Here is a 19,960-nt window from a genome sequence, read left to right as displayed (position 1 = left end):
AGGTTCACTCACAGTGGAGAGAGAGAGAGAGAGAGAGGGAGGGAGGGGGGGAGAGAGGTTCACTCACAGTGGAGAGAGAGAGAGAGAGAGAGGGGAGGGGAGGGAGGGAGAGGGAGGGAGGGGGGGGAGAGAGGTTCACTCACAGTGGAGAGAGAGAGAGAGAGAGGGGGAGGGAGGGAGGGAGAGGGAGGGAGGGGGGGGGAGAGAGGTTCACTCCTGGGAGAGAGGGAGGGAGGGGGGAGGGGGGAGAGAGGTTCACTCAAGTGGAGAGAGAGAGAGAGAGAGAGAGGGAGGGGGGAGGGAGGGAGGGGGAGAGAGGTTCACTCACAGTGGAGAGAGAGAGAGAGAGAGAGGGAGGGGGGAGGGAGGGAGAGGTTCACTCACAGTGGAGAGAGAGAGAGAGAGAGGGAGGGAGGGGGGGAGAGAGAGGTTCACTCACAGTGGAGAGAGAGAGAGAGAGAGAGGGAGGGAGGGGGGGAGAGGTTCACTCACAGTGAGAGAGAGAGAGAGGGAGAGGAGGGAGGGAGGGGGAGGGAGGGGAGAGAGGTTCACCACAGTGGAGAGGGGGGAGGGAGGGAGGGGGGGGAGAGGTTCACTCACAGTGGAGAGAGAGAGAGAGAGAGGGAGGGGGGGGAGAGAGGTTCACTCACAGTGGAGAGAGAGAGAGAGAGAGGGAGAGGGAGGGAGGGAGGGGGAGGGAGGGGGAGGGAGGTTCACTCACAGTGGAGAGAGAGGAGAGAGAGAGGGAGGGAGGGGGGAGAGAGGTTCACTCACAGTGGAGAGAGAGAGAGAGAGAGAGAGAGAGAGAGGGAGGGAGGGAGGGAGAGGGAGGGAGAGAGGTTCACTCACAGTGGAGAGAGAGAGAGAGAGGGAGGGAGGGGGGGAGAGGGTAGAGGGAGAGAGAGAGGAGGGAGGGAGGGAGAGAGGGAGAGAGGGAGGGAGGGAGAGAGGTTCACTCACAGTGGAGAGAGAGAGAGAGAGGGAGGGAGGGGGGAGGGAGGGAGGGAGGGAGAGAGGTTCACTCACAGTGGAGAGAGAGAGAGAGGGAGGGAGGGAGAGAGGTTCACTCACAGTGGAGAGAGGGGAGAGAGAGGGAGAGGGAGGGGAGAGGTTCACTCACAGTGGAGAGAGAGAGGAGAGAGAGAGGGAGAGGGAGAGGGAGAGGGAGGGAGGGAGAGAGAGGTTCACTCACAGTGGAGAGAGAGAGGAGAGAGAGAGGGAGGGGGAGAGAGAGAGGGGGGAGGGAGGGAGAGAGAGGGAGGGAGGGGGGAGAGAGAGGGAGGGAGGGAGGGAGAGAGGTTCACTCACAGTGGAGAGAGAGAGAGAGGGAGAGGGAGGGAGGGAGGGAGAGAGAGGTTCACTCACAGTGGAGAGAGAGAGAGAGAGAGAGAGGGAGGGAGGGAGGGGGGAGAGAGAGGTTCACTCACAGTGGAGAGAGAGAGAGAGAGAGAGAGGGGGAGGGGGGAGAGAGAGAGGGGGGGGAGAGGTTCACTCACAGTGGAGAGAGGAGACGAGAGAGAGAGGAGGAGAGAGAGGACCGAGAGAGAGAGAGAGAGAGAGAGAGAGAGAGAGAGAGAGAGAGAGAGAGAGAGGGGGGAGTGAATGGGCACGACTCAGCCAGCAGCACTGCGCCCTTCACGTTATCGATATCGATCAGTTTGGTAATCGAGACATTTCGACCCGCGGCGGGTCCGTTAGCTTTAGCCCGGAGCTAGCAGCAGGATGGGGCGCATGTGAGCAGCAGCAGCAGCCGGAGAGAGCGGCAGTCTGTCGGACTGAGGAACAAGGAAGCGGACGGCTAGCTGCGCTGAGCTAACGTTGGCTAACTGTTATTATTCTGATGAGCGACCCAGGAGCATGCGACCTGGTACCGAGAGGTTAGTGCCTGCTCTGTGTGTCTTTATAGGCGGACATGTTTGTTTGATTAACCCCTCTGTGCTGGGGGGTTGGGGGGGGGGGGGGCTTTTAATGCAGCGCAGATAATGAAAGAGGAAGCATACTGCAGCTAGCATGTTAGCAGGTTTTTACGGGGGGATGGGAGGGACAGTGTGCATCATTTCAGATGTGTGCTTATTAAACTAACACCACAGCTATCGATTATTACCGCCTGCAGGGATCAATCAATCAATATACTGTTTGCAGGGACTCAATGTAGCTAACTGTGTGCGCTAGCTGCTAGCTGTTAGCCGTTAGCCGTTAGCAGCACGGTGCCAGATGCGCATCTTCATTATCCCTGATGCTAACTGTTAGCTAGCTGCTAGGTCTGATTCCTCTGTGTGATGCTAACCATCAGAGTGCATATGAGCAAGGTACTGACACATTACTGAGGACACACACACAGAGACACACACACACACACAGAGAGACACACACAGAGAGACACACACACACACAGACAGAGACACACACACACACACACACACACACACACACACAGAACACACACACACACACACACACAGAGAACACACACACACACACAGAGACACACACACACACACAGAGACACACACACACACACAGAGAAACACACAGAGAGACACACACACACACACACAGACACACACAGAGACACACACACACAGAGACACAGAGACACACACACACACACACAACACACACAGAGACACACACACACAGAGACACAGAGACACACACACACACAGACACAAACACACGAACACACACACACAGAGACACAGACACACACACACAACACACACAGAGACACACACACACACACACACAGACACACAGACACACACACACACACAGACACACACAGAGACACACACACACAGACACATGAACACACACACACAGTCCCACACACACACACACACACACACACACACACACACACACAGACACACACACACACACACACACAGACACACAGACACACACACACACACACAGACACACAGCATTTACATCACAGGAATCAGATCAATGAATGAGGTGAAGAACAGCAACAATCAGTAATATCACAGAGAGCTGTGTGTTGTTGGGGTTACTGTAAAGGAAACAATAGTATATATATTATAATATAATTTATATTATAATATATATATATATATATTAATATAATATAAATTATATTACAGCTGCAACAATAAGTCAATTAATCAATCAACAGAACATTAATCTCCATCTGCTCTAGTTTTTATTAGGAGGCCAATATTAAAAACTAATGTGCTTCTCATGGCCAATACCCATAAAATAACCACAATTTCACATTTCTGTATTTTAAAAATAAGTTTCTCCACATCTGAGGGTTAGAAACATAACAATAATATAAATAATCAATATCTCGATCTCAAGAAGCTGCAGTTTGTTTGGTAAAAGGATAAAATGTGACAATTATTATTTATAATAAAGTTCTAATCTCCAGATTTAATAAAACATGTTTGTTTTTTAACTAATCATTACCACAATAACTGTTAATCATATAGTAACATATATAATATAAATAATATATATAGTAACATATAGTAACATTATTTATAGTATAAGTAATTTATAGTAACATATAGTAACATTATATATAGTATAAGTAATAGATAGTAACATAAAGTAACATTATTTATAGTATAAGTAATAGATAGTAACATAAAGTAACATTATTTATAGTATAAGTAATAGATAGTAACATTATTTATAGTATAAGTAATTTATAGTAACATAAAGTAACATTATTTATAGTATAAGTAATAGATATTAACATAAAGTAACATTATTTATAGTATAAGTAATAGATTATAAGTAACATTATTTATAGTATAAGTAATAGATAGTAACATTATTTATAGTATAAGTAATTTATAGTAACATAAAGTAACATTATTTATAGTATAAGTAATAGATAGTAACATTATTTATAGTATAAGTAATAGATAGTCAGCTGACTGTTAGGGAAAGTTATAATATATATATAATATATGATATATATATATTTTATAATACAAGTCATTTAAAGTGATAAACACATTATTGTGATATTTGTGATTTCTGGCATCTCAAATTATATTTTCACTGAAAGACAATTAACATCTGGATGATATAACATTTGTACACGTGAAGTCTTTAGCTTTACTTTTGTGACAGTCCGATAATCAGTCTGTCGTCATGAAACCGTGAAATTTGATTGATTAATATTCAGTTCAATTCAATTTTATTTGTATAGCGCCAATTCATAACAGAAGTTATCTCAGGACACTTTTCAAATAGAGCAGGTCTAGACCGAACTCTTTAAAACATTATTTACAGAGACCCAACAGTACCACCATGAGCAAGACCTTGGAGACAAGGGCAAGGAAACACTGCCTGTTAAAAGGCAGAAACCTAGGACAGATCCTCCGGCTCTAGGTGGGTGGTCGTCTGTCTCGACCAGTTGGGGTGAAAGAGAGAGAGAGACAGAGAGACAGAGAGAGAGAGAGAGACAGAGACAGACAGACAGGTGCACAGCAACAACAGTAGCAACAACTACACTAATAGTAGTGACTGATGATGGAGCAGCGACAACAGCAACAACAGTAACCGTAACAATAATAATAATAACAATAATATCAGTGATATTAGCAATGGCAATCTAGCAGGACCATGGTAGGAGGCTCCACCAGGATCCATGAGAACCTGCGAGACGAGAAAGCACAAGAACTCCGGGGAAGAAGTGAAGTTAGTAACATGCATTAATGGGACATGAATGAGTGCAGAAAGAGAGAGGAAGAGAGGAGCTCAGTGCACCATGGGAAATCCCCCGATAGTCTAGGCCTATAGCAGCATAACTAAGGGATGGTTCAGGACTCACCTGATCCAGCCCTAACTATAAGCTTTATCAAAGAGGAATGTCTTAAGCCTACTCTTGAATGTGGAGAGGGTGTCTGCCTCCCGAACCACAACTGGAAGCTGGTTCCACAGGAGAGGAGCTTGGTAACTGAAGGCTCTGGCTCCTGTTCTACTTTTAGAGACTATAGGAACCACAAGTAGCCCAGCATTCAGAGAACGTAGTGTTCTAGAGGGGTAATAGGGTACTATGAGCTCTTTAAGATATGAAGGGGCCTGACCATGAAGAGCTTTATAGGTGAGGAGGAGGATTTTAAATTCTATTCTACATTTTACAGGGAGCCAGTGCAGAGTAGCTAGTACAGGAGAGATGTGATCTCTTTTTCTAGTTCCTGTCAGTACTCGTGCTGCAGTGTTCTGAATTAATTGGAGCGTTTTAATGGACTTATTGCAGCTCATCCAGCATTTTATGTCCTTAAGACATGTTTGTAATTTAGATAATTGATTAATTTCATTGGGCTTGATCGACAGATATAACTGCGTATCATCTGCATAACAGTGAAAGTTAATGGGCTGATTCCTAATAATGTTGCCTAAAGGGAGCATAAAGTAAATAGTATTGCAGTGTGGATGATGAGGTAGGCCTGCTTTGTCGTACGAAGAAGCCCGCAATTTTTGGCTGTATACAATGCGAGAGAAAATCACGTGCAAACATCAAACGTATAGCTATAAGAACCCAACGTGTAAACGCAACTAGCCTTGATAAGAAAACATTACGCCTATCATAATAATTTCAGATACTTCGAGCGAACAGTTTACAGGTTATTCAAGTAGTTATAGAATTTAGACAATTTAGAATAATTATCTTACCTTGATGCGACAGGCTATCCAAATGCCAGATGAACGTCTTCACCCAAAAATGTTTTCTTTTTATCCGGATAAAGAATGTTGTAGAATGTTTGACGAACGATAATAGATAGCGCGATGACAACCACCAGATGCCGCTGTTCGGATGCATCACACGATTCTGAGGCATATCACATATTTAAAGATTATAAAAACTGATTATTTTACGATACGTGGCACATTTTTCTATTAACGTGCCACAACCTGAGGGACAATGAGTGATCGTATATAACTAATATAATGTTCATAATGTATATATCTTTCATATTGTGGATTGTCTGAATATTTTGACCCATTGTATTTTGATGCTTTGCTTTGGCAATGTTGTTTTTAAAAAAAAACTTTCATGCCAATTAAGCCCATTTTGAATTTGAATTTTGAATTCTCTCTCTCTCTCTGTCTCTCTCTCTCTCTCTCTCTCTCTGTGTGCAGCTGACTTGTTCGGGGATGTCGGGCAGTAAGGCGCTGGGCGGGGGGGCTGGCGGGGGGGCGAGGCGCAGGCGGACCCGGTGCCGGCGCTGCCAGGCCTGCATGAGGACTGAGTGCGGAGAGTGTCACTTCTGTAAGGACATGAAGAAGTTCGGAGGGCCCGGTAGGATGAAGCAGTCCTGCCTCCTGAGACAGTGCACGGCGGTGAGACACACACACACACACACACACACACACACACACACACACACACACACACACACACACACTGATTAATTGACCTTATTGTGCAGCAGACAGAGTTTTTGTATCTCCTCTTCCTCCTCTTCCTCTCCTGTCGCCGCCTGAACCCGCCGGGTCTTCATCCCCAGAGTCAGAGTCCTGGTCGGAGCCGCTGGATATCAGCCGGGCTCCGTCGGTCCGCCCCGCTCCGGTTCTGTGGCTCAGCAGAGAGGAGTAGTGATATAAAGTACCGAGAAAAGTTCTGGAGCTTGTATTCAGACGTACTGTAGAGAGACGCCGTTTACTTCCGGTTCTTCTGTGGACCCGGGTCTATACGGGTCTGTACGGGTGCAGTTGTGACTGTCTGCTGGAGCTGGTTCTGGATCAGTTCTGCAAACGTTTACAGCAGGATGTGTGTGAGTTACTGTACAGCGCTCCATGGCCCGATGGATCAGCCAACCACTCTTTAATATTAACACTCCCTCTGTATGACGCTGCCAGGACTTTCTCCTTTAAATTCAATTCAATTCAATTTTATTTGTATAGCGCCAATTCATAACAGAAGTTATCTCAGGACACTTTTCAAATAGAGCAGGTCTAGACCGAACTCTTTAACATTAATTACAGAGACCCAACAGTACCACCATGAAATAAATATCCAAAGCTGTCATAAATCAATGGGGCTCATTGATCTGTTGTCCTGTGGTTTAATACAAGCAGAGATAACACACACACTGAGAACTGGACAAAATGTTCTCACACCCAGAACCCAGACTGGTCCTCACAGAGATGCCAGAACCCAGACTAGTCCTCACAGAGATACCAGAGCACAGACACCAGTTCCTGCTCCGCAACATGACGCTAACGTAGAGCGAGCACGGATCTACACAGCAACATAATCCTCCATTACACCTGCTGAGACACACACACACACACACACACACACACACACACACACACACACTCCGAAGGTGTGGATTATTTTTGTGTCGTTTCTTCAAATAGCATCAGCGCAGAGAGCTGGAGCCCAGCAGGAGAGGATGCTGGGTTTCCGTGGCAACCAGAGATGGTTGCTGGTGCTGTGAGTGAGAGAGAGTTGGCTTTGATCCATCGGCGTGGTCACACACACTCACACACACTCTCACATACACACACACACACACACACTCTCACACTCACACACACTCTCACACACACACACACACACACACACACACACACACTCACACACACTCTGCTGCTCGCCATATTAGTTCTGTTGTTTCTTTATTTCTTTATCTGTGGTTACGGGGGGAGGAGGAGGTAGAAGAGGAGGAGGAGGAGGTGGAGGAGGTAGAGGAGGAGGAGGAGTAGTAGGAGGAGGAGGAGGTAGAAGAGGAAGAGGAGGAGGAAGAGGAGGAGGAAGAGTAGGAGGAGGAGGTAGAGGAGGTAGAGGAGGAAGAGGAGGAGGAGGTAGAAGAGGAGTAGGAAGAGGAGGAGGAGGAGGAGAAGGTAGAGGAGGAAGAGGAGGAGGAGGAGGAGATAGAAGAGGAAGAGGAGGAGGAGGGAGGTAGAAGAGGAAGAGGAGGAGGAAGAGGAGGAGGAAGAGTAGGAGGAGGAGGTAGAGGAGGTAGAGGAGGAAGAGGAGGAGGAGGTAGAAGAGGAGTAGGAAGAGGAGGAGGAGGAGGAGAAGGTAGAGGAGGAAGAGGAGGAGGAGGAGGAGATAGAAGAGGAAGAGGAGGAGGAGGAGGTAGAGGAGGAGGAAGAGTAGGAGGAGGAGGAAGAGTAGGAGGAGGAGGAAGAGGAGGAGGAGGTGGAGGAGGAGGGTATGCTGGTTTCAGTTGTGATGGTCCTGGGGGGAGAAAGGTGGGAGGGGCTCGTCTCCTCCTCTTCCTCCTCCTGCAGTCACTCAGTTTTAGAAACGTGTGACGTCCCTGGAGGCTCTAGGCCCATTAGCATTAGCATCAGCCACCACTAACACGCCGCAGTCTCACACCAAACTGTCGGCAGCCCAGTTGCATTGTGGGTAGTGTAGGCAGCAGGTTCTGACAAGAAGGAAGGATGTGAGGAATATGGATCAAAGTTATTCTCATTATTCATTCATTTCTTCTTCCTGATACAGATCTGATACAAGGACATTAACAATAGAATATATATATATATATATGGACACCTGTTCATTGTTCAGTTCCAATCAGACCCACACATTTTGGACAATGTTATGCTTGCAACTTTGTAAATGGTAAATGGACTTGTACTTGTATAGCGCATTTCTAGTCTTCCGACCACTCAAAGCGCTTTTTGTGGCAACAGTTTGGGGAAGGACCTTTCTGTTCCAACAAGACTGAGCCCCAGAGCACAAAGCAAGGTCCATAAAGACATTGTTGAATGAGTTCGGTGTGGAAGAACTTGACTGGCCTGCACAGAGCCCTGACCTCCACCCCATCGAGCGCGTTTGGGATGAGCTGGAACGGACATTGCGAGCCTCATAAATGCTCTACAGAATGAATGGACACAAATTCCCACAGAAACACTCCAAAGTCTTGTGGAAAGCCTTCTGTCATTGGCTCAGGTTGAACCCAGGAAGGAACAGGGTCTGTCTCAGAGTCATATCACTCCAGTTCTCTGATCACTGCACTGTTTCACTTCCAATACTGTTTACCATCTAATCAATGACCTACACGGCCCTCCGTGGTCGGACCCAGCGGGGACTCCAGTGCAGCCTTCATAACCCGGCCTTCATTTAACAGTGTTGTGTTTGATGTCCTCACATACTGTATTTTAATTGTTTTCTTCTTTATTAATATTTCTGTATTTTTATGGTTTTTGCTCTAAGCCCATTCCAACCTCTCCTGTCTCTGCACCTGTCTGACCCACCTGTCTCTCTCTCTCTCTCTCTCTGTCTCTCTCTCTCTCTCTGTACAGCCGGTGTTGCCTCACACGGCGGTGTGTTTTGCGTGCGGCGAGGCGGGGAAGGAGGACACTGTGGACTCTGAGGAGGAGAAGTTCAGCCTCTCTCTGATGGAGTGTACCATCTGCAACGAAATCATCCACCCCAGCTGCCTCAAGGTCAGTGACCAGAACCTGGTTCCACACAGACCGCCTACGGGGGTCTGACACAGTCTGACTGACTGTGGTGGATCAGACTGTGGTGGATCAGACTGTGGTGGACCAGACTGTGGTGGACCAGACTGTGTTGGACCAGACTGTGTTGGACCAGACTGTGTTGGACCAGACTGTGTTGGACCAGACTGTGTTGGACCAGACTGTGTTGGACCAGACTGTGGTGGACTCAGTGTGTTTGTTTGTCTCCTCAGATGGGTAAAGCTGAAGGAATCATCAACGATGAGATCCCAAACTGCTGGGAGTGTCCAAAGTGCCACAAGGAGGGTAAAACCAGTAAGGTGAGAGTCCGACCAGAACCCAGAACCCAGTTTCAGACTGGTGAAGGGATCAGACATATGACGGCCTTTAGCTCGTGTTTCTAGAGTTACGTGTTGTTACGAACACGTTAGGAATTGTTAAAATGTGATATTTCTTAAAGGGAGTTTGGTGCAGGGAGCTTTTAGTTGGATTCAAACTGCTGATATGGATCATTGATAACGTTTAGTCTCCACTACAGAAACACTAGCTGACTGCTGAAGGCTGATCAGGTTGATTGATGCTTTAATAATGAGAGTATTGATTATATTGATTATTGATTATATTGATGCCGGTTTGGTGTTTCTGTCCAGGACCAGGCGGACGGCTCGGGGAAGCGCAGGCTGGATAACGGGGAGGTGGGCCGCTGGAAGCTCACAGATGACCCTCCCCCTAAAAAGAAAGCCCCTCCCTCCCTGGAGGAGGGGGGGAGGACGGACGGGGGACACAAGAGGAAGAAGGAGAAGGAGCTGCCTCAGGACAGCGGGCCCAAGAAGAAGGTGAGTCCTCTTTCAGGTCTGACATGATCCTGATGGTTTAAAGAACCTGATTACAGCTCTGACTGTCTGTCTCTCCGCCCCGTCTCTCTCTCAGATGAAGGTCGCCCACGAAAAACGCCTCAAAAAGGTACGAAGCCTTTATTATGAATATATTTATCCAACAAACGGCTGGGAGATGGACGTTGTGTCCAGTCTGTCCCTCAGTCGATGTTGTCCTTGAACATCTGAACTCTGCTCAGGAAGCTCAGTGGAAAGATCTCCATGCACACAGCCTATAAGTGATCAGATTAACACACACACAGCGACGTCACAGACAAACTGACCTCCTACAGGGGCTGTGGGACCCCCGTCAGTCCGGCTCTGTCCTGGTTTCACACATTGATAATAAAGTAGGGCTGCAAAATATGTATGTATCAGTGGGGTAATGGTTGTTGTAGCATCACAAAGGCAAGAACAGCATGCTGATACCTTTTATTAAAGTGAGTTAGAATTCATGATGATGAAGATACAGAAAGAAATGTAACAATAGCTCATTGTCACATTTTACAGCCATTTCAGTAATAATTGGATTCATTGAAGTCGACTGATTTCATGTTTTACAGACACAAATCTGTCTGAGGACTCAATATCTCACATATATATAAAAATAAACCTTAGTTCTCCTACTGATCGATCCGGGTCGTATCCTCCTGATCTGTATTTTGTGTCCATCAGAAACCCAAACAGGAGGCGGTGGAGTCGAACGGTCCCACATCCTCAGTGGGAGGAGGAGCGCTGCAGGGCTCCTCAACTTCTTCTTCTTCTCAGCCCGGGGGAGGAGGAGGTGGGGGAGGAGGGGGAGGCGCGGGGGGGACGTCGAGTGCCGACCAGCGCTCCCATCACAGAGAGAAACTGGAGCGCTTTAAGAGGATGTGTCTGCTGGAGCGTCGCCCCGAGTCCTCGTCCTCCTCCTCCTCCAGCTCCGAGTCCGACTCCGAGTCCGACTCAGACGACTCCCTGAGAGGGGAGCAGGGGGGAGGAGGCTCCTCGCCTTCATCATCCTCCCCCGCCCCGCCTCCTCCCGTTGTCTACGGGAACAGCAGTGGTGGGCGGGGAGAGAGGGAGAGGAGTCGCAGCGAGCGGGAGAGAGAGAGGGAGCGGGAGCGGCGTCTGGCTGAGCTGGGCTTCAGCGCCAGCGAGGAGTCTGAGGGGGAGGGCGGGAGGGGGGAGGAGGAGGTGCGGGAGGAGGAGCAGGGAGGGGGGGAGAAGGTTCGGCGGAGAGGGGGAGGAGGAGAGGCTGGGTTACCTCCGCGAGGACGGAAAGGAGGACTACTGGACGGAGAGGAGGAGGACACGCCCACCTCTGACAGGACCAGGAAAAACTCTGCCTCCCTTCCGCCGCCCTCACCCCTCTCCTCCAATCAGATGCCTCCGTCCTCGCAGCACGACGGCTTCACGGGGAAGCAGCGCAGCAATGGACAGGAGGCGCGCAACGGACGGACACGAGGAGGGACAGGCGGGGGAGGAGGGGGTAGGGAAGGAGGAGAGAAGGAGAACGCCAGCGGCGTTCTGACCAATCACAGACACAGTGGGGGAGGAGGGGGCGGGACCAAAGGCAGCGGGAGCCGCGGGAACAAGATCCGTAGCAACAGCAAGAACCAGACATCCAGAAACACCACCACCTCCTCCTCCTCCTCCTCCTCCTCCATCCCCACCTCCAACGGCGGGGGAGGAGGGGGAGGCGGCCTGATGATGTCAGCAATGGCGGCGTCTCCCTGCTCGCAGCCGTCCCGCCTCGCCCCGCGCTCTCAGATGATGAAGCGCAGCCCGCCGGCCGTGCCCTCGCCCCCCCGGCCCGTCCAGATGGAGAGGCACCTCGTGCGTCCCCCCCCCACCTGCCCCGAGCCCAGCTGCCTGCCGCTGGACTCCGGCTCCTCCCACATCATGACCCGGGACGTGTGGCTGCGAGTCTTCACCCACCTGAGCCAGAGAGAGCTGTGCGTCTGCATGAGGGTCTGCCGCACCTGGAGCCGCTGGTCAGTGACCTCACAGTGACCTCACAGTGACCTCACAGCGTCTGCTGTAGTGCTTCACAGATGGAAACTGAGCTTCAGTGTGTTTTTCTCTTCTTCAGGTGTTGTGATAAAAGGTTGTGGACTCAGATCGATCTGAGCCGGCAGCGCTCCATCACCCCCCCCATGCTGAGTGGTATCATCCGCCGCCAGCCCGTCTCCCTCAACCTGGGTTACACCAACATCTCCAAGAAACAGCTGATGTGGCTGATCAACCGGCTACAAGGTGCTGCCAACACTTCCTGTTCACACTACACACAGCCCAGTTAGCTGATCAATACCTGATCAGCCTGATCAGTAATCAATACTCACATTATAGTAACAGAGTTTCTGTGTGTTTCTGGTCAATGAGGAGAAATCATGCACCACTCTGAGAACGTGATGTTCAGCACAAACCACAACGTAGAACCCTTCACCCAGTAGATAATATATAATCCATACAGATACAGTGTATACTGATCAATATCATCCATAAAGATACAGTGTATACTGATCAATATCATCCATAAAGATACAGTGTATACTGATCAATATCATCCATACAGATACAGTGTATACTGATCAATATCATCCATAAAGATACAGTGTATACTGATCAATATCATCCATAAAGATACAGTGTATACTGATCAATATCATCCATAAAGATACAGTGTATACTGATCAATATCATCCATAAAGATACAGTGCATACTGATCAATATCATCCATAAAGATACAGTGTATACTGATCAATATCATCCATAAAGATACAGTGTATACTGATCAATAGGGATGTAGTGTGAACGCATTAATCAATGAATCTATTACTATGAACTATTGATAATCAATTAATTGTTTTGGCTCATTTTTTTTTAAAGAAGAATTTCAGCTTCTCAGATGTGTCTATCGATTAATAGACAAAATGATCAACTGATTGATCAGCTCTAGTTGTGATTTGAACTCCCGTCCTCTGACCCTCGTCCTCTGACCCTCGTCCTCTGACCCCCGTCCTCTGACCCCCGTCCTCTGACCCGTGTCCTCTGACCCCCCCGTCCTCTGACCCTCGTCCTCTGACCCCCGTCCTCTGACCCCCCGTCCTCTGACCCCCCGTCCTCTGACCCGTGTCCTCTGACCCCCCGTCCTCTGACCCTCGTCCTCTGACCCCCGTCCTCTGACCCCCCGTCCTCTGACCCCCCGTCCTCTGACCCCCGTCCTCTGACCCGTGTCCTCTGACCCCCCGTCCTCTGACCCTCGTCCTCTGACCCCCGTCCTCTGACCCCCGTCCTCTGACCCGTGTCCTCTGACCCCCGTCCTCTGACCCCCCGTCCTCTGACCCCCGTCCTCTGACCCCCCCCGTCCTCTGACCCCCGTCCTCTGACCCTTGTCCTCTGACCCCCGTCCTCTGACCCGTGTCCTCTGACCCCCGTCCTCTGACCCCCCGTCCTCTGACCCTCGTCCTCTGACCCCCGTCCTCTGACCCGTGTCCTCTGACCCCCGTCCTCTGACCCCCGTCCTCTGACCCCCGTCCTCTGACCCTCGTCCTCTGACCCGTTCAGGTCTGCTGGAGCTGAATGTGTCGGGCTGTCCGTGGCCGGCGGTCTCCGCTCTGTGTCAGGCCGTCTGTCCCTGTCTGAAGCTGCTGGACCTCAGCAGAGTGGAAGACCTCAAAGACTCTCACCTGAGGGAGCTGCTGGCCCCCCCACCTGACACCAGGACAGGTGAGACGCTCACACACATTAAATTAGAAGGTGGTTGTTGTGGTTGTTGTTGTGGTTGTTGTTGTTGTTGTTGTTGTTGTTGTGGTTGTTGTTGTTGTTGTTTTTGTCACAAAAGCCTCATTAACCTGTCTCTCTCTCTCTCTGCTCTCTGATTGGTCGGTCAGCTCACGGTGAAACCAGAGTGGGGCGTTTCCAGAACGTGACGGAGCTGCGATTGGCCGGTTTGGACCTGACGGACGCATCGTCCCGCCTGCTGGTGCGTTACGTTCCTCACCTGACCCGGTTGGACCTGAGTCAGAGCGGGAATATCACAGACCAGACGGTGCACACCCTCACCTCCCCCATCTCCCCCCTGAAAGAGAGCCTCACCCACATCAACCTGGCAGGTAAATACCTCAAGTTACAGTAACTGTACTCCTCCAGTACTCCTGCAGTACTCCTGCAGTACTCCTGTACTCCTCCAGTACTCCTGCAGTACTCCTGCAGTACTCCTGCAGTACTCCTGCAGTACTCCTGTACTCCTGCAGTACTCCTGCAGTACTCCTGTACTCCTGTAGTACTCCTGCAGTACTCCTGCAGTACTCCTGTACTCCTGTAGTACTCCTGCAGTACTCCTGCAGTACTCCTGTACTCCTGTAGTACTCCAGTACTCCTGCAGTACTCCTCCTGTACTGACGGTGGCGCTGTGTTTCAGGCTGTGTGAAGGTGACGGAGCAGTGCATCCCGTTGCTGCGGCGCTGCCCCTCCCTGCAGACGGTCGACCTGCGCTCCTGCTCCCTCCTCTCCTCCGAGACCGGACAGCTGCTCTCCTTCCCCTCCAACGCCTCCTCCTCTTCATCCTCCTCTACCTCCTCTTCCTCCAACACTGCCACCACTACCACCACCACCACCACCACGACGGTCGCTGCTTCATCCTCCTCCTCCTCCTCCTCCTCCTCCTCCACGTCCGCCTCCTCCTGTCCTCCCGAAGACAGAACGCTGCTAAAGAACAGCTAAAGTCCTCCTCCGTGTCACGTGACTTTTGAGTCCAGGCGGCCTGCTAAGCCCCGCCTCCCACCTTGATACACTACATACAGGTGACGGGGAAGAGGAGGAGGAGGTGGAGGGACCTGTGCAACATTTCTCCTGACGTTGTGACCACAGAAGAAGAAGAGGAGGAGGAGGAACGTATTTTGGGAAAATTGTCGGTAATAGTTAAAAAATAGAAACCCTGAGCATGTACATATTTGTTCTCTGTACAATTTTGGGTGTGTGTATATATCTGTAGTTTACTGTAAATGACCCTTAACCTTTGAAACATCCCCCCCCCCACCAACACTCCTTCCCTCCTCTCCTCCTTTCCTTCCCTCCTTCTCTTCCGTCCTTCCACCATTCGATCAATCATCACGCCAGGCGTCCACCTGCTCGTCAGTAGCTGCAGAGAACAGGGAGAGAGGAAGATCAATACTTGATGATGTCTCCCCCCCCCCCCCCCAGTCTGCACGCACACACACACACACACACGCACACACACACACACATACACACAGGAAGTCAGACACACGTAGGGTCGTCTCCATGAATGATTCAAATAAGAGCAGTCTGACATTTGCAGGCAGTTTAGGAGTGACGCTAACAGTTTCCCTCTGCTTCCAGTCTTTGTGCTAAGCTAGGCTAATCAGTATGAATTGGTCTGACTGTGGGGGGGAAATGTTAGATTGTCGCACTAAAAACGCATCTTTTCTCTATGAAGTTTGGTAGTTGGTTAGAGAGCATCTGCGGTTACCCACAGTGCCCCTCTCTGTTGGCCCTTTTCCTGCCACAGGGAACCGATTCTGTCCCGGTTCACGCAGCGAGTTTTCAAACCATTTGGACCAAAAATAAATTGGTTCAGAATCTGAACAGTTGGAACCGAAACTCACCGCGATCACTCTCCACCAGACTGCAGAGACAGAAACTCGTTTTACCTTCAGATCATCGTTAATCCACCGACGTAGGCGTGGAAACACTCCAAAGTAAGCTAACGGGTCAAAGTACGTCCACTAACAGTGTTCGCCACCGGCTCGGATCCGTTCTGGTTCCTCGAACCGGTTCAAGATGCAGTTAATTTGGTGTAAAACCACGAAGACTTCAGCAGAAGGATTGTTCCCGCCTCGAGCTGCGTATTTAAAACATTTAATGTTCCGACCACACAAACAGATTCTGAGCTGGAACGTCTGATTTATTCTGCTGATTCACTGCAACCAGTCAGAAACCAGTCAGCAACCAGTCAGCAACCAGTCAGAAACCAGTCAGCAACCAGTCAGAAACCAGTCAGCAACCAGTCAGAAACCAGTCAGAAACCAGTCAGCAACCAGTCAGCAACCAGTCAGAAACCAGTCAGCAACCAGTCAGAAACCAGTCAGCAACCAGTCAGAAACCAGTCAGCAGTCAGAAACCAGTCAGAAACCAGTCAGAAACCAGTCAGAAACCAGTCAGAAACCAGTCAGAAACCAGTCAGAAACCAGTCAGCAGTCAGAAACCAGTCAGCAACCAGTCAGAAACAATCAGTAAGCAGTCAGAAACCAGTCAGCAAACAGTCAGAAACCAGTCAGCAAACAGTCAGAAACCAGTCAGCAAACAGTCAGAAACCCAAAGAGATCCAGTGTGAGAGTGGCTGGAAGCATCAGGAGTGATCAGTGTGGATCTTAATGAATGTACACACACACAGACACACAGACACACACACACACACAGACACACACACAGACACACAGACACACACACAGACACACACACACAGACACACACACACACACGTGGAAACAGTGTTAATGTGATTGTAAAGACGCCGCTGGAGGAGGCGGCGAGCAGTCAGTGTGCAACGACAAATCAATAAGTGTTTGAACGAACAGGAAGTGACCTCGCCACGCGCACAATGAATCTGTAATATCAGCGAGAAGAGACGCAGTTCCTCCAGTGGCCGCTAGAGGAACTGCAGCCACGTGTCCAAAACATCGTCCAGCTTTACACACGTCAGTGAACACAATCACAGGTTACACTGATCGCTGCTCTTCTGACGGAACCAGGCTAACAGTTTCCCTCTGCTTCCAGTCTTTGTGCTAAGCTAGGCTAACCAGACACATCAGTAAAATGTCAGACTGTTCCTTTAAACCGCTCACTGACCGGCGGTCGCAGGCGAAGGTTGTTCGGGTGTGATTTGACTCCCTGTTCCCTCCTCTGTGTGTGTGTGTGTGTGTGTGTGTGTGTGTGTGTGTGTGTGTGTGTGTGTGTGTGTGTGTGTGTGTGTGTGTGTGTGTGTGTATCTGAGCCTCAGTGTCTTCAACGTTCGCCTCAATCATTCATCTTCCCCTCTTCGTTTTCCATCCTGTGTTTGTCGCCTCTGATCAGATTCTGTTGGGAAGTGATTGATCGTGTTTTTCTCAGGAGTTTTTTCTTTTTCTTTTTTTAAAATCAGGTTTTAATTTATTTTTGTGCCGCAGCGACGTTCCCATCCGGTCCGAACACACATTCCTGCTTTCTGTCTGTCTCACTCGGGATGTGTTTCTGTTTGTTTTCTACATTATGAACCTTTCTGCCTGTTGTTGCTGCATTGATCGATCTGTTTGTCTACGGAAGCTCATTTCTGCCAGGAGAAGGAAAAACAACGTGAGGAATAATTCTGATTTATTATCCTGATCTATCTCGTCTTGATTTATTTTATAGTCTTTGAGAACCCGATAGTACTTTTATAATTCTGATTTGTCGACTATCTCGACTCCGACTCAAATCTCAAACTTTGGTTTTACCTTTAAAAGTATTTTCATGTTTTATTCCGAACTTTTCTTCTGTTTTTTATTGTTTTGGCTGAATTGGGCTTCCGTAGTTTCCTCAGGGGCCTCGCTTATGAAAAATCCGTCATTCTGAATTTCCCGTCAGGATCATCGTTAAAGTAAAGTTTTGGCTTTTGATGTGTCGCATAAAAGCAAGAAATCAATGCAAGTTGGTGGTTTTATGGTCAGAAACGTTTTCATAAATGACGCCCGGATGTTTCTGATCCCGGATCAGATCCACGTCTGATGTTTGTTTCTTTGTGTGAACTGGCTGTCTTATCATGTGAGGCAGTGGCACTGAGGGGGGGGCAATATTATTTACATCATATTTCATATCGTTGAATTTCAGATAAACGCAACAAACGACGGACTGCAGTTACCATAACGAGCTTTGTCGGGTTAGACGTCAGTAGATGGGTCGCCCTGTACTGGCTAGCGTGTTGGCTAGCGTGTTCCACGTTAGCTAGCTGGTCAGTTTCAAGCCTTCTGTTAGGTCGCGTTACTTCTGCTGCACGTAGAACAGAAACCACGTCTTAAAATACGGCGAGAGAACGAGCGGGGAAACGGCCATTATCACTGGCTAGCTTTTAGCTATAGCTTTTAATGAGCTAACATGTTAGCGCTTTAGTAGCAATGGCTTGTTCCGTGTTGGTTAGCTCTTTCCACGTTAGCTACATGGTACAATGTTAGCGTCCCAGTTGTTTATTAGTTTGCTGGTTTTATTGTTCAACAAATAAGTAAAACAAAACTTAAATTCTGTCTGGAAAATGAGCGGGAAAACCGCCATTATGACGCTCATTCATTGTCCTGCTTTGCTAGCTTGTTAGCTCATTAGCTAAGCACTTGCTTATATAAGAAGTAACGCAGGTTATCAGGTAAAGATGAATCCTATCGGAGTTAGAGTCGATTCATTGTTCACTTTATTCAACGTTTACTTTTTTATTGTAAATTTAATCAACTCGATAATAAATAATCAATCATTCTTGTTATTGATACAGGTTGTGGTGCAGCGGAGGTAACGCATCATTCGGACCCGCCGTAGTCCACGAAATAAAAAGTATTAGTAGTGAGATCGCCATGACGTCGTGCTGCTCGCCAGCCGGACGCCTCGTTGTGCCATAAACTCGCCAGATCAACGTCTCGCTGTGGGTCAGTTTTATATTTTATTTTTTGTATTCGTTGTGATTTAGTTGTTTTTTACTGTGACGTAACGCGGGACCGCCGCCTCGCCGCCAACGATGCATATCACAGCTTCAGACTTCGCCTAGCGACAGGTGAGGAGATCAAATCTGATTGGACGATAATCCCCGACTCCTGAAAGCTCTTATCCAATCAGACGCCCAGACATCTTCGCTCTCTTCTCTATCTTAGTAAAAAAAAAAGTCTCTGGATGTTTTAAAGATGCACTGGATCATCATCTTCATCACCTTCATCCTCGCCTTTTGCCAAATGTAGTTTTTGTTGTGAAAAGGGGCATTTTATCCTGTTTCTTTTGGGTTTTTTTGTTCTTTGTTTGCTTTTTGTTGTTTTTTTATACTTTGTCCACGACTCTTCCGCTGTGTTGATGAAAAAAAAAATGAGGAAGAAGTTGGAACAAAAAGTAAAAGTGACACAAAAAGACCAACTCAAGGCAGCTACGTATGAGTGACTACTGTAAAATGACTAACTAATAAAGAAGCAATGGGTTTGTTTTTACTTCCTGTGTTTGTTTGTTTGTTCATAAACACATCTTCTATCCCAGGATGGCAAAGTCATGACCCACTAACCTACCCAATCCTACCCCTCATGCCTAAACCGGACCAACGAAACCAACAAAGGAGAACTAGCCAATCGGAGCCAGAGAAGGGTTCGCCATGACTTCACCATCCTGGGTAAAAAAATAAATAAATCTGGCTACATGTTCGTATAATTTCTGCTTGACCTGGTTATTTTAAGATTTTAGCCCAAAAATACACAATGACTTTATACAATAACAACACACTGCGATGTTTTACACACTGCGATGTTTTACACACTGCGATGTTTTATACACACTGCGATGTTTTTACACAGCTGTGTTTTGTAATCTCAATTACTGCAATAAAACATATTTATGCAGTTTGACAAGCAGTCTTCATTAGCATAGCAATATAACACTTGGCCTGACCACTTGAATCAATATAAAAAGACTGTTGCAA

The 19,960-nt window shown here is 48.4% G+C and overlaps 1 protein-coding gene across 1 annotated transcript; it reads left to right on the top strand.

Annotated features, from left to right (window-relative positions):
• Positions 1-1,545: 1,545 nt before the first annotated feature.
• Positions 1,546-19,478, top strand: zgc:158376 (uncharacterized protein LOC100101643 homolog). Its single transcript, XM_051419848.1, has 11 exons — positions 1,546-1,877; positions 6,124-6,324; positions 9,247-9,390; positions 9,639-9,725; positions 10,056-10,241; positions 10,336-10,368; positions 10,956-12,256; positions 12,355-12,518; positions 13,831-13,992; positions 14,157-14,378; positions 14,687-19,478. Exons 2-11 carry the CDS (start codon positions 6,139-6,141, stop codon positions 14,986-14,988), a joined length of 2,787 nt encoding a protein of 928 aa, XP_051275808.1. The 5' UTR covers positions 1,546-1,877; positions 6,124-6,138; the 3' UTR covers positions 14,989-19,478.
• Positions 19,479-19,960: the final 482 nt, after the last annotated feature.

This window comes from Dicentrarchus labrax, unplaced genomic scaffold (genome assembly GCF_905237075.1).
Source record: "Dicentrarchus labrax unplaced genomic scaffold, dlabrax2021, whole genome shotgun sequence".
In the NCBI taxonomy this organism is placed as follows: Eukaryota; Metazoa; Chordata; class Actinopteri; family Moronidae; genus Dicentrarchus; species Dicentrarchus labrax.
This window is presented reverse-complemented; position numbering and strand designations above follow the sequence as displayed.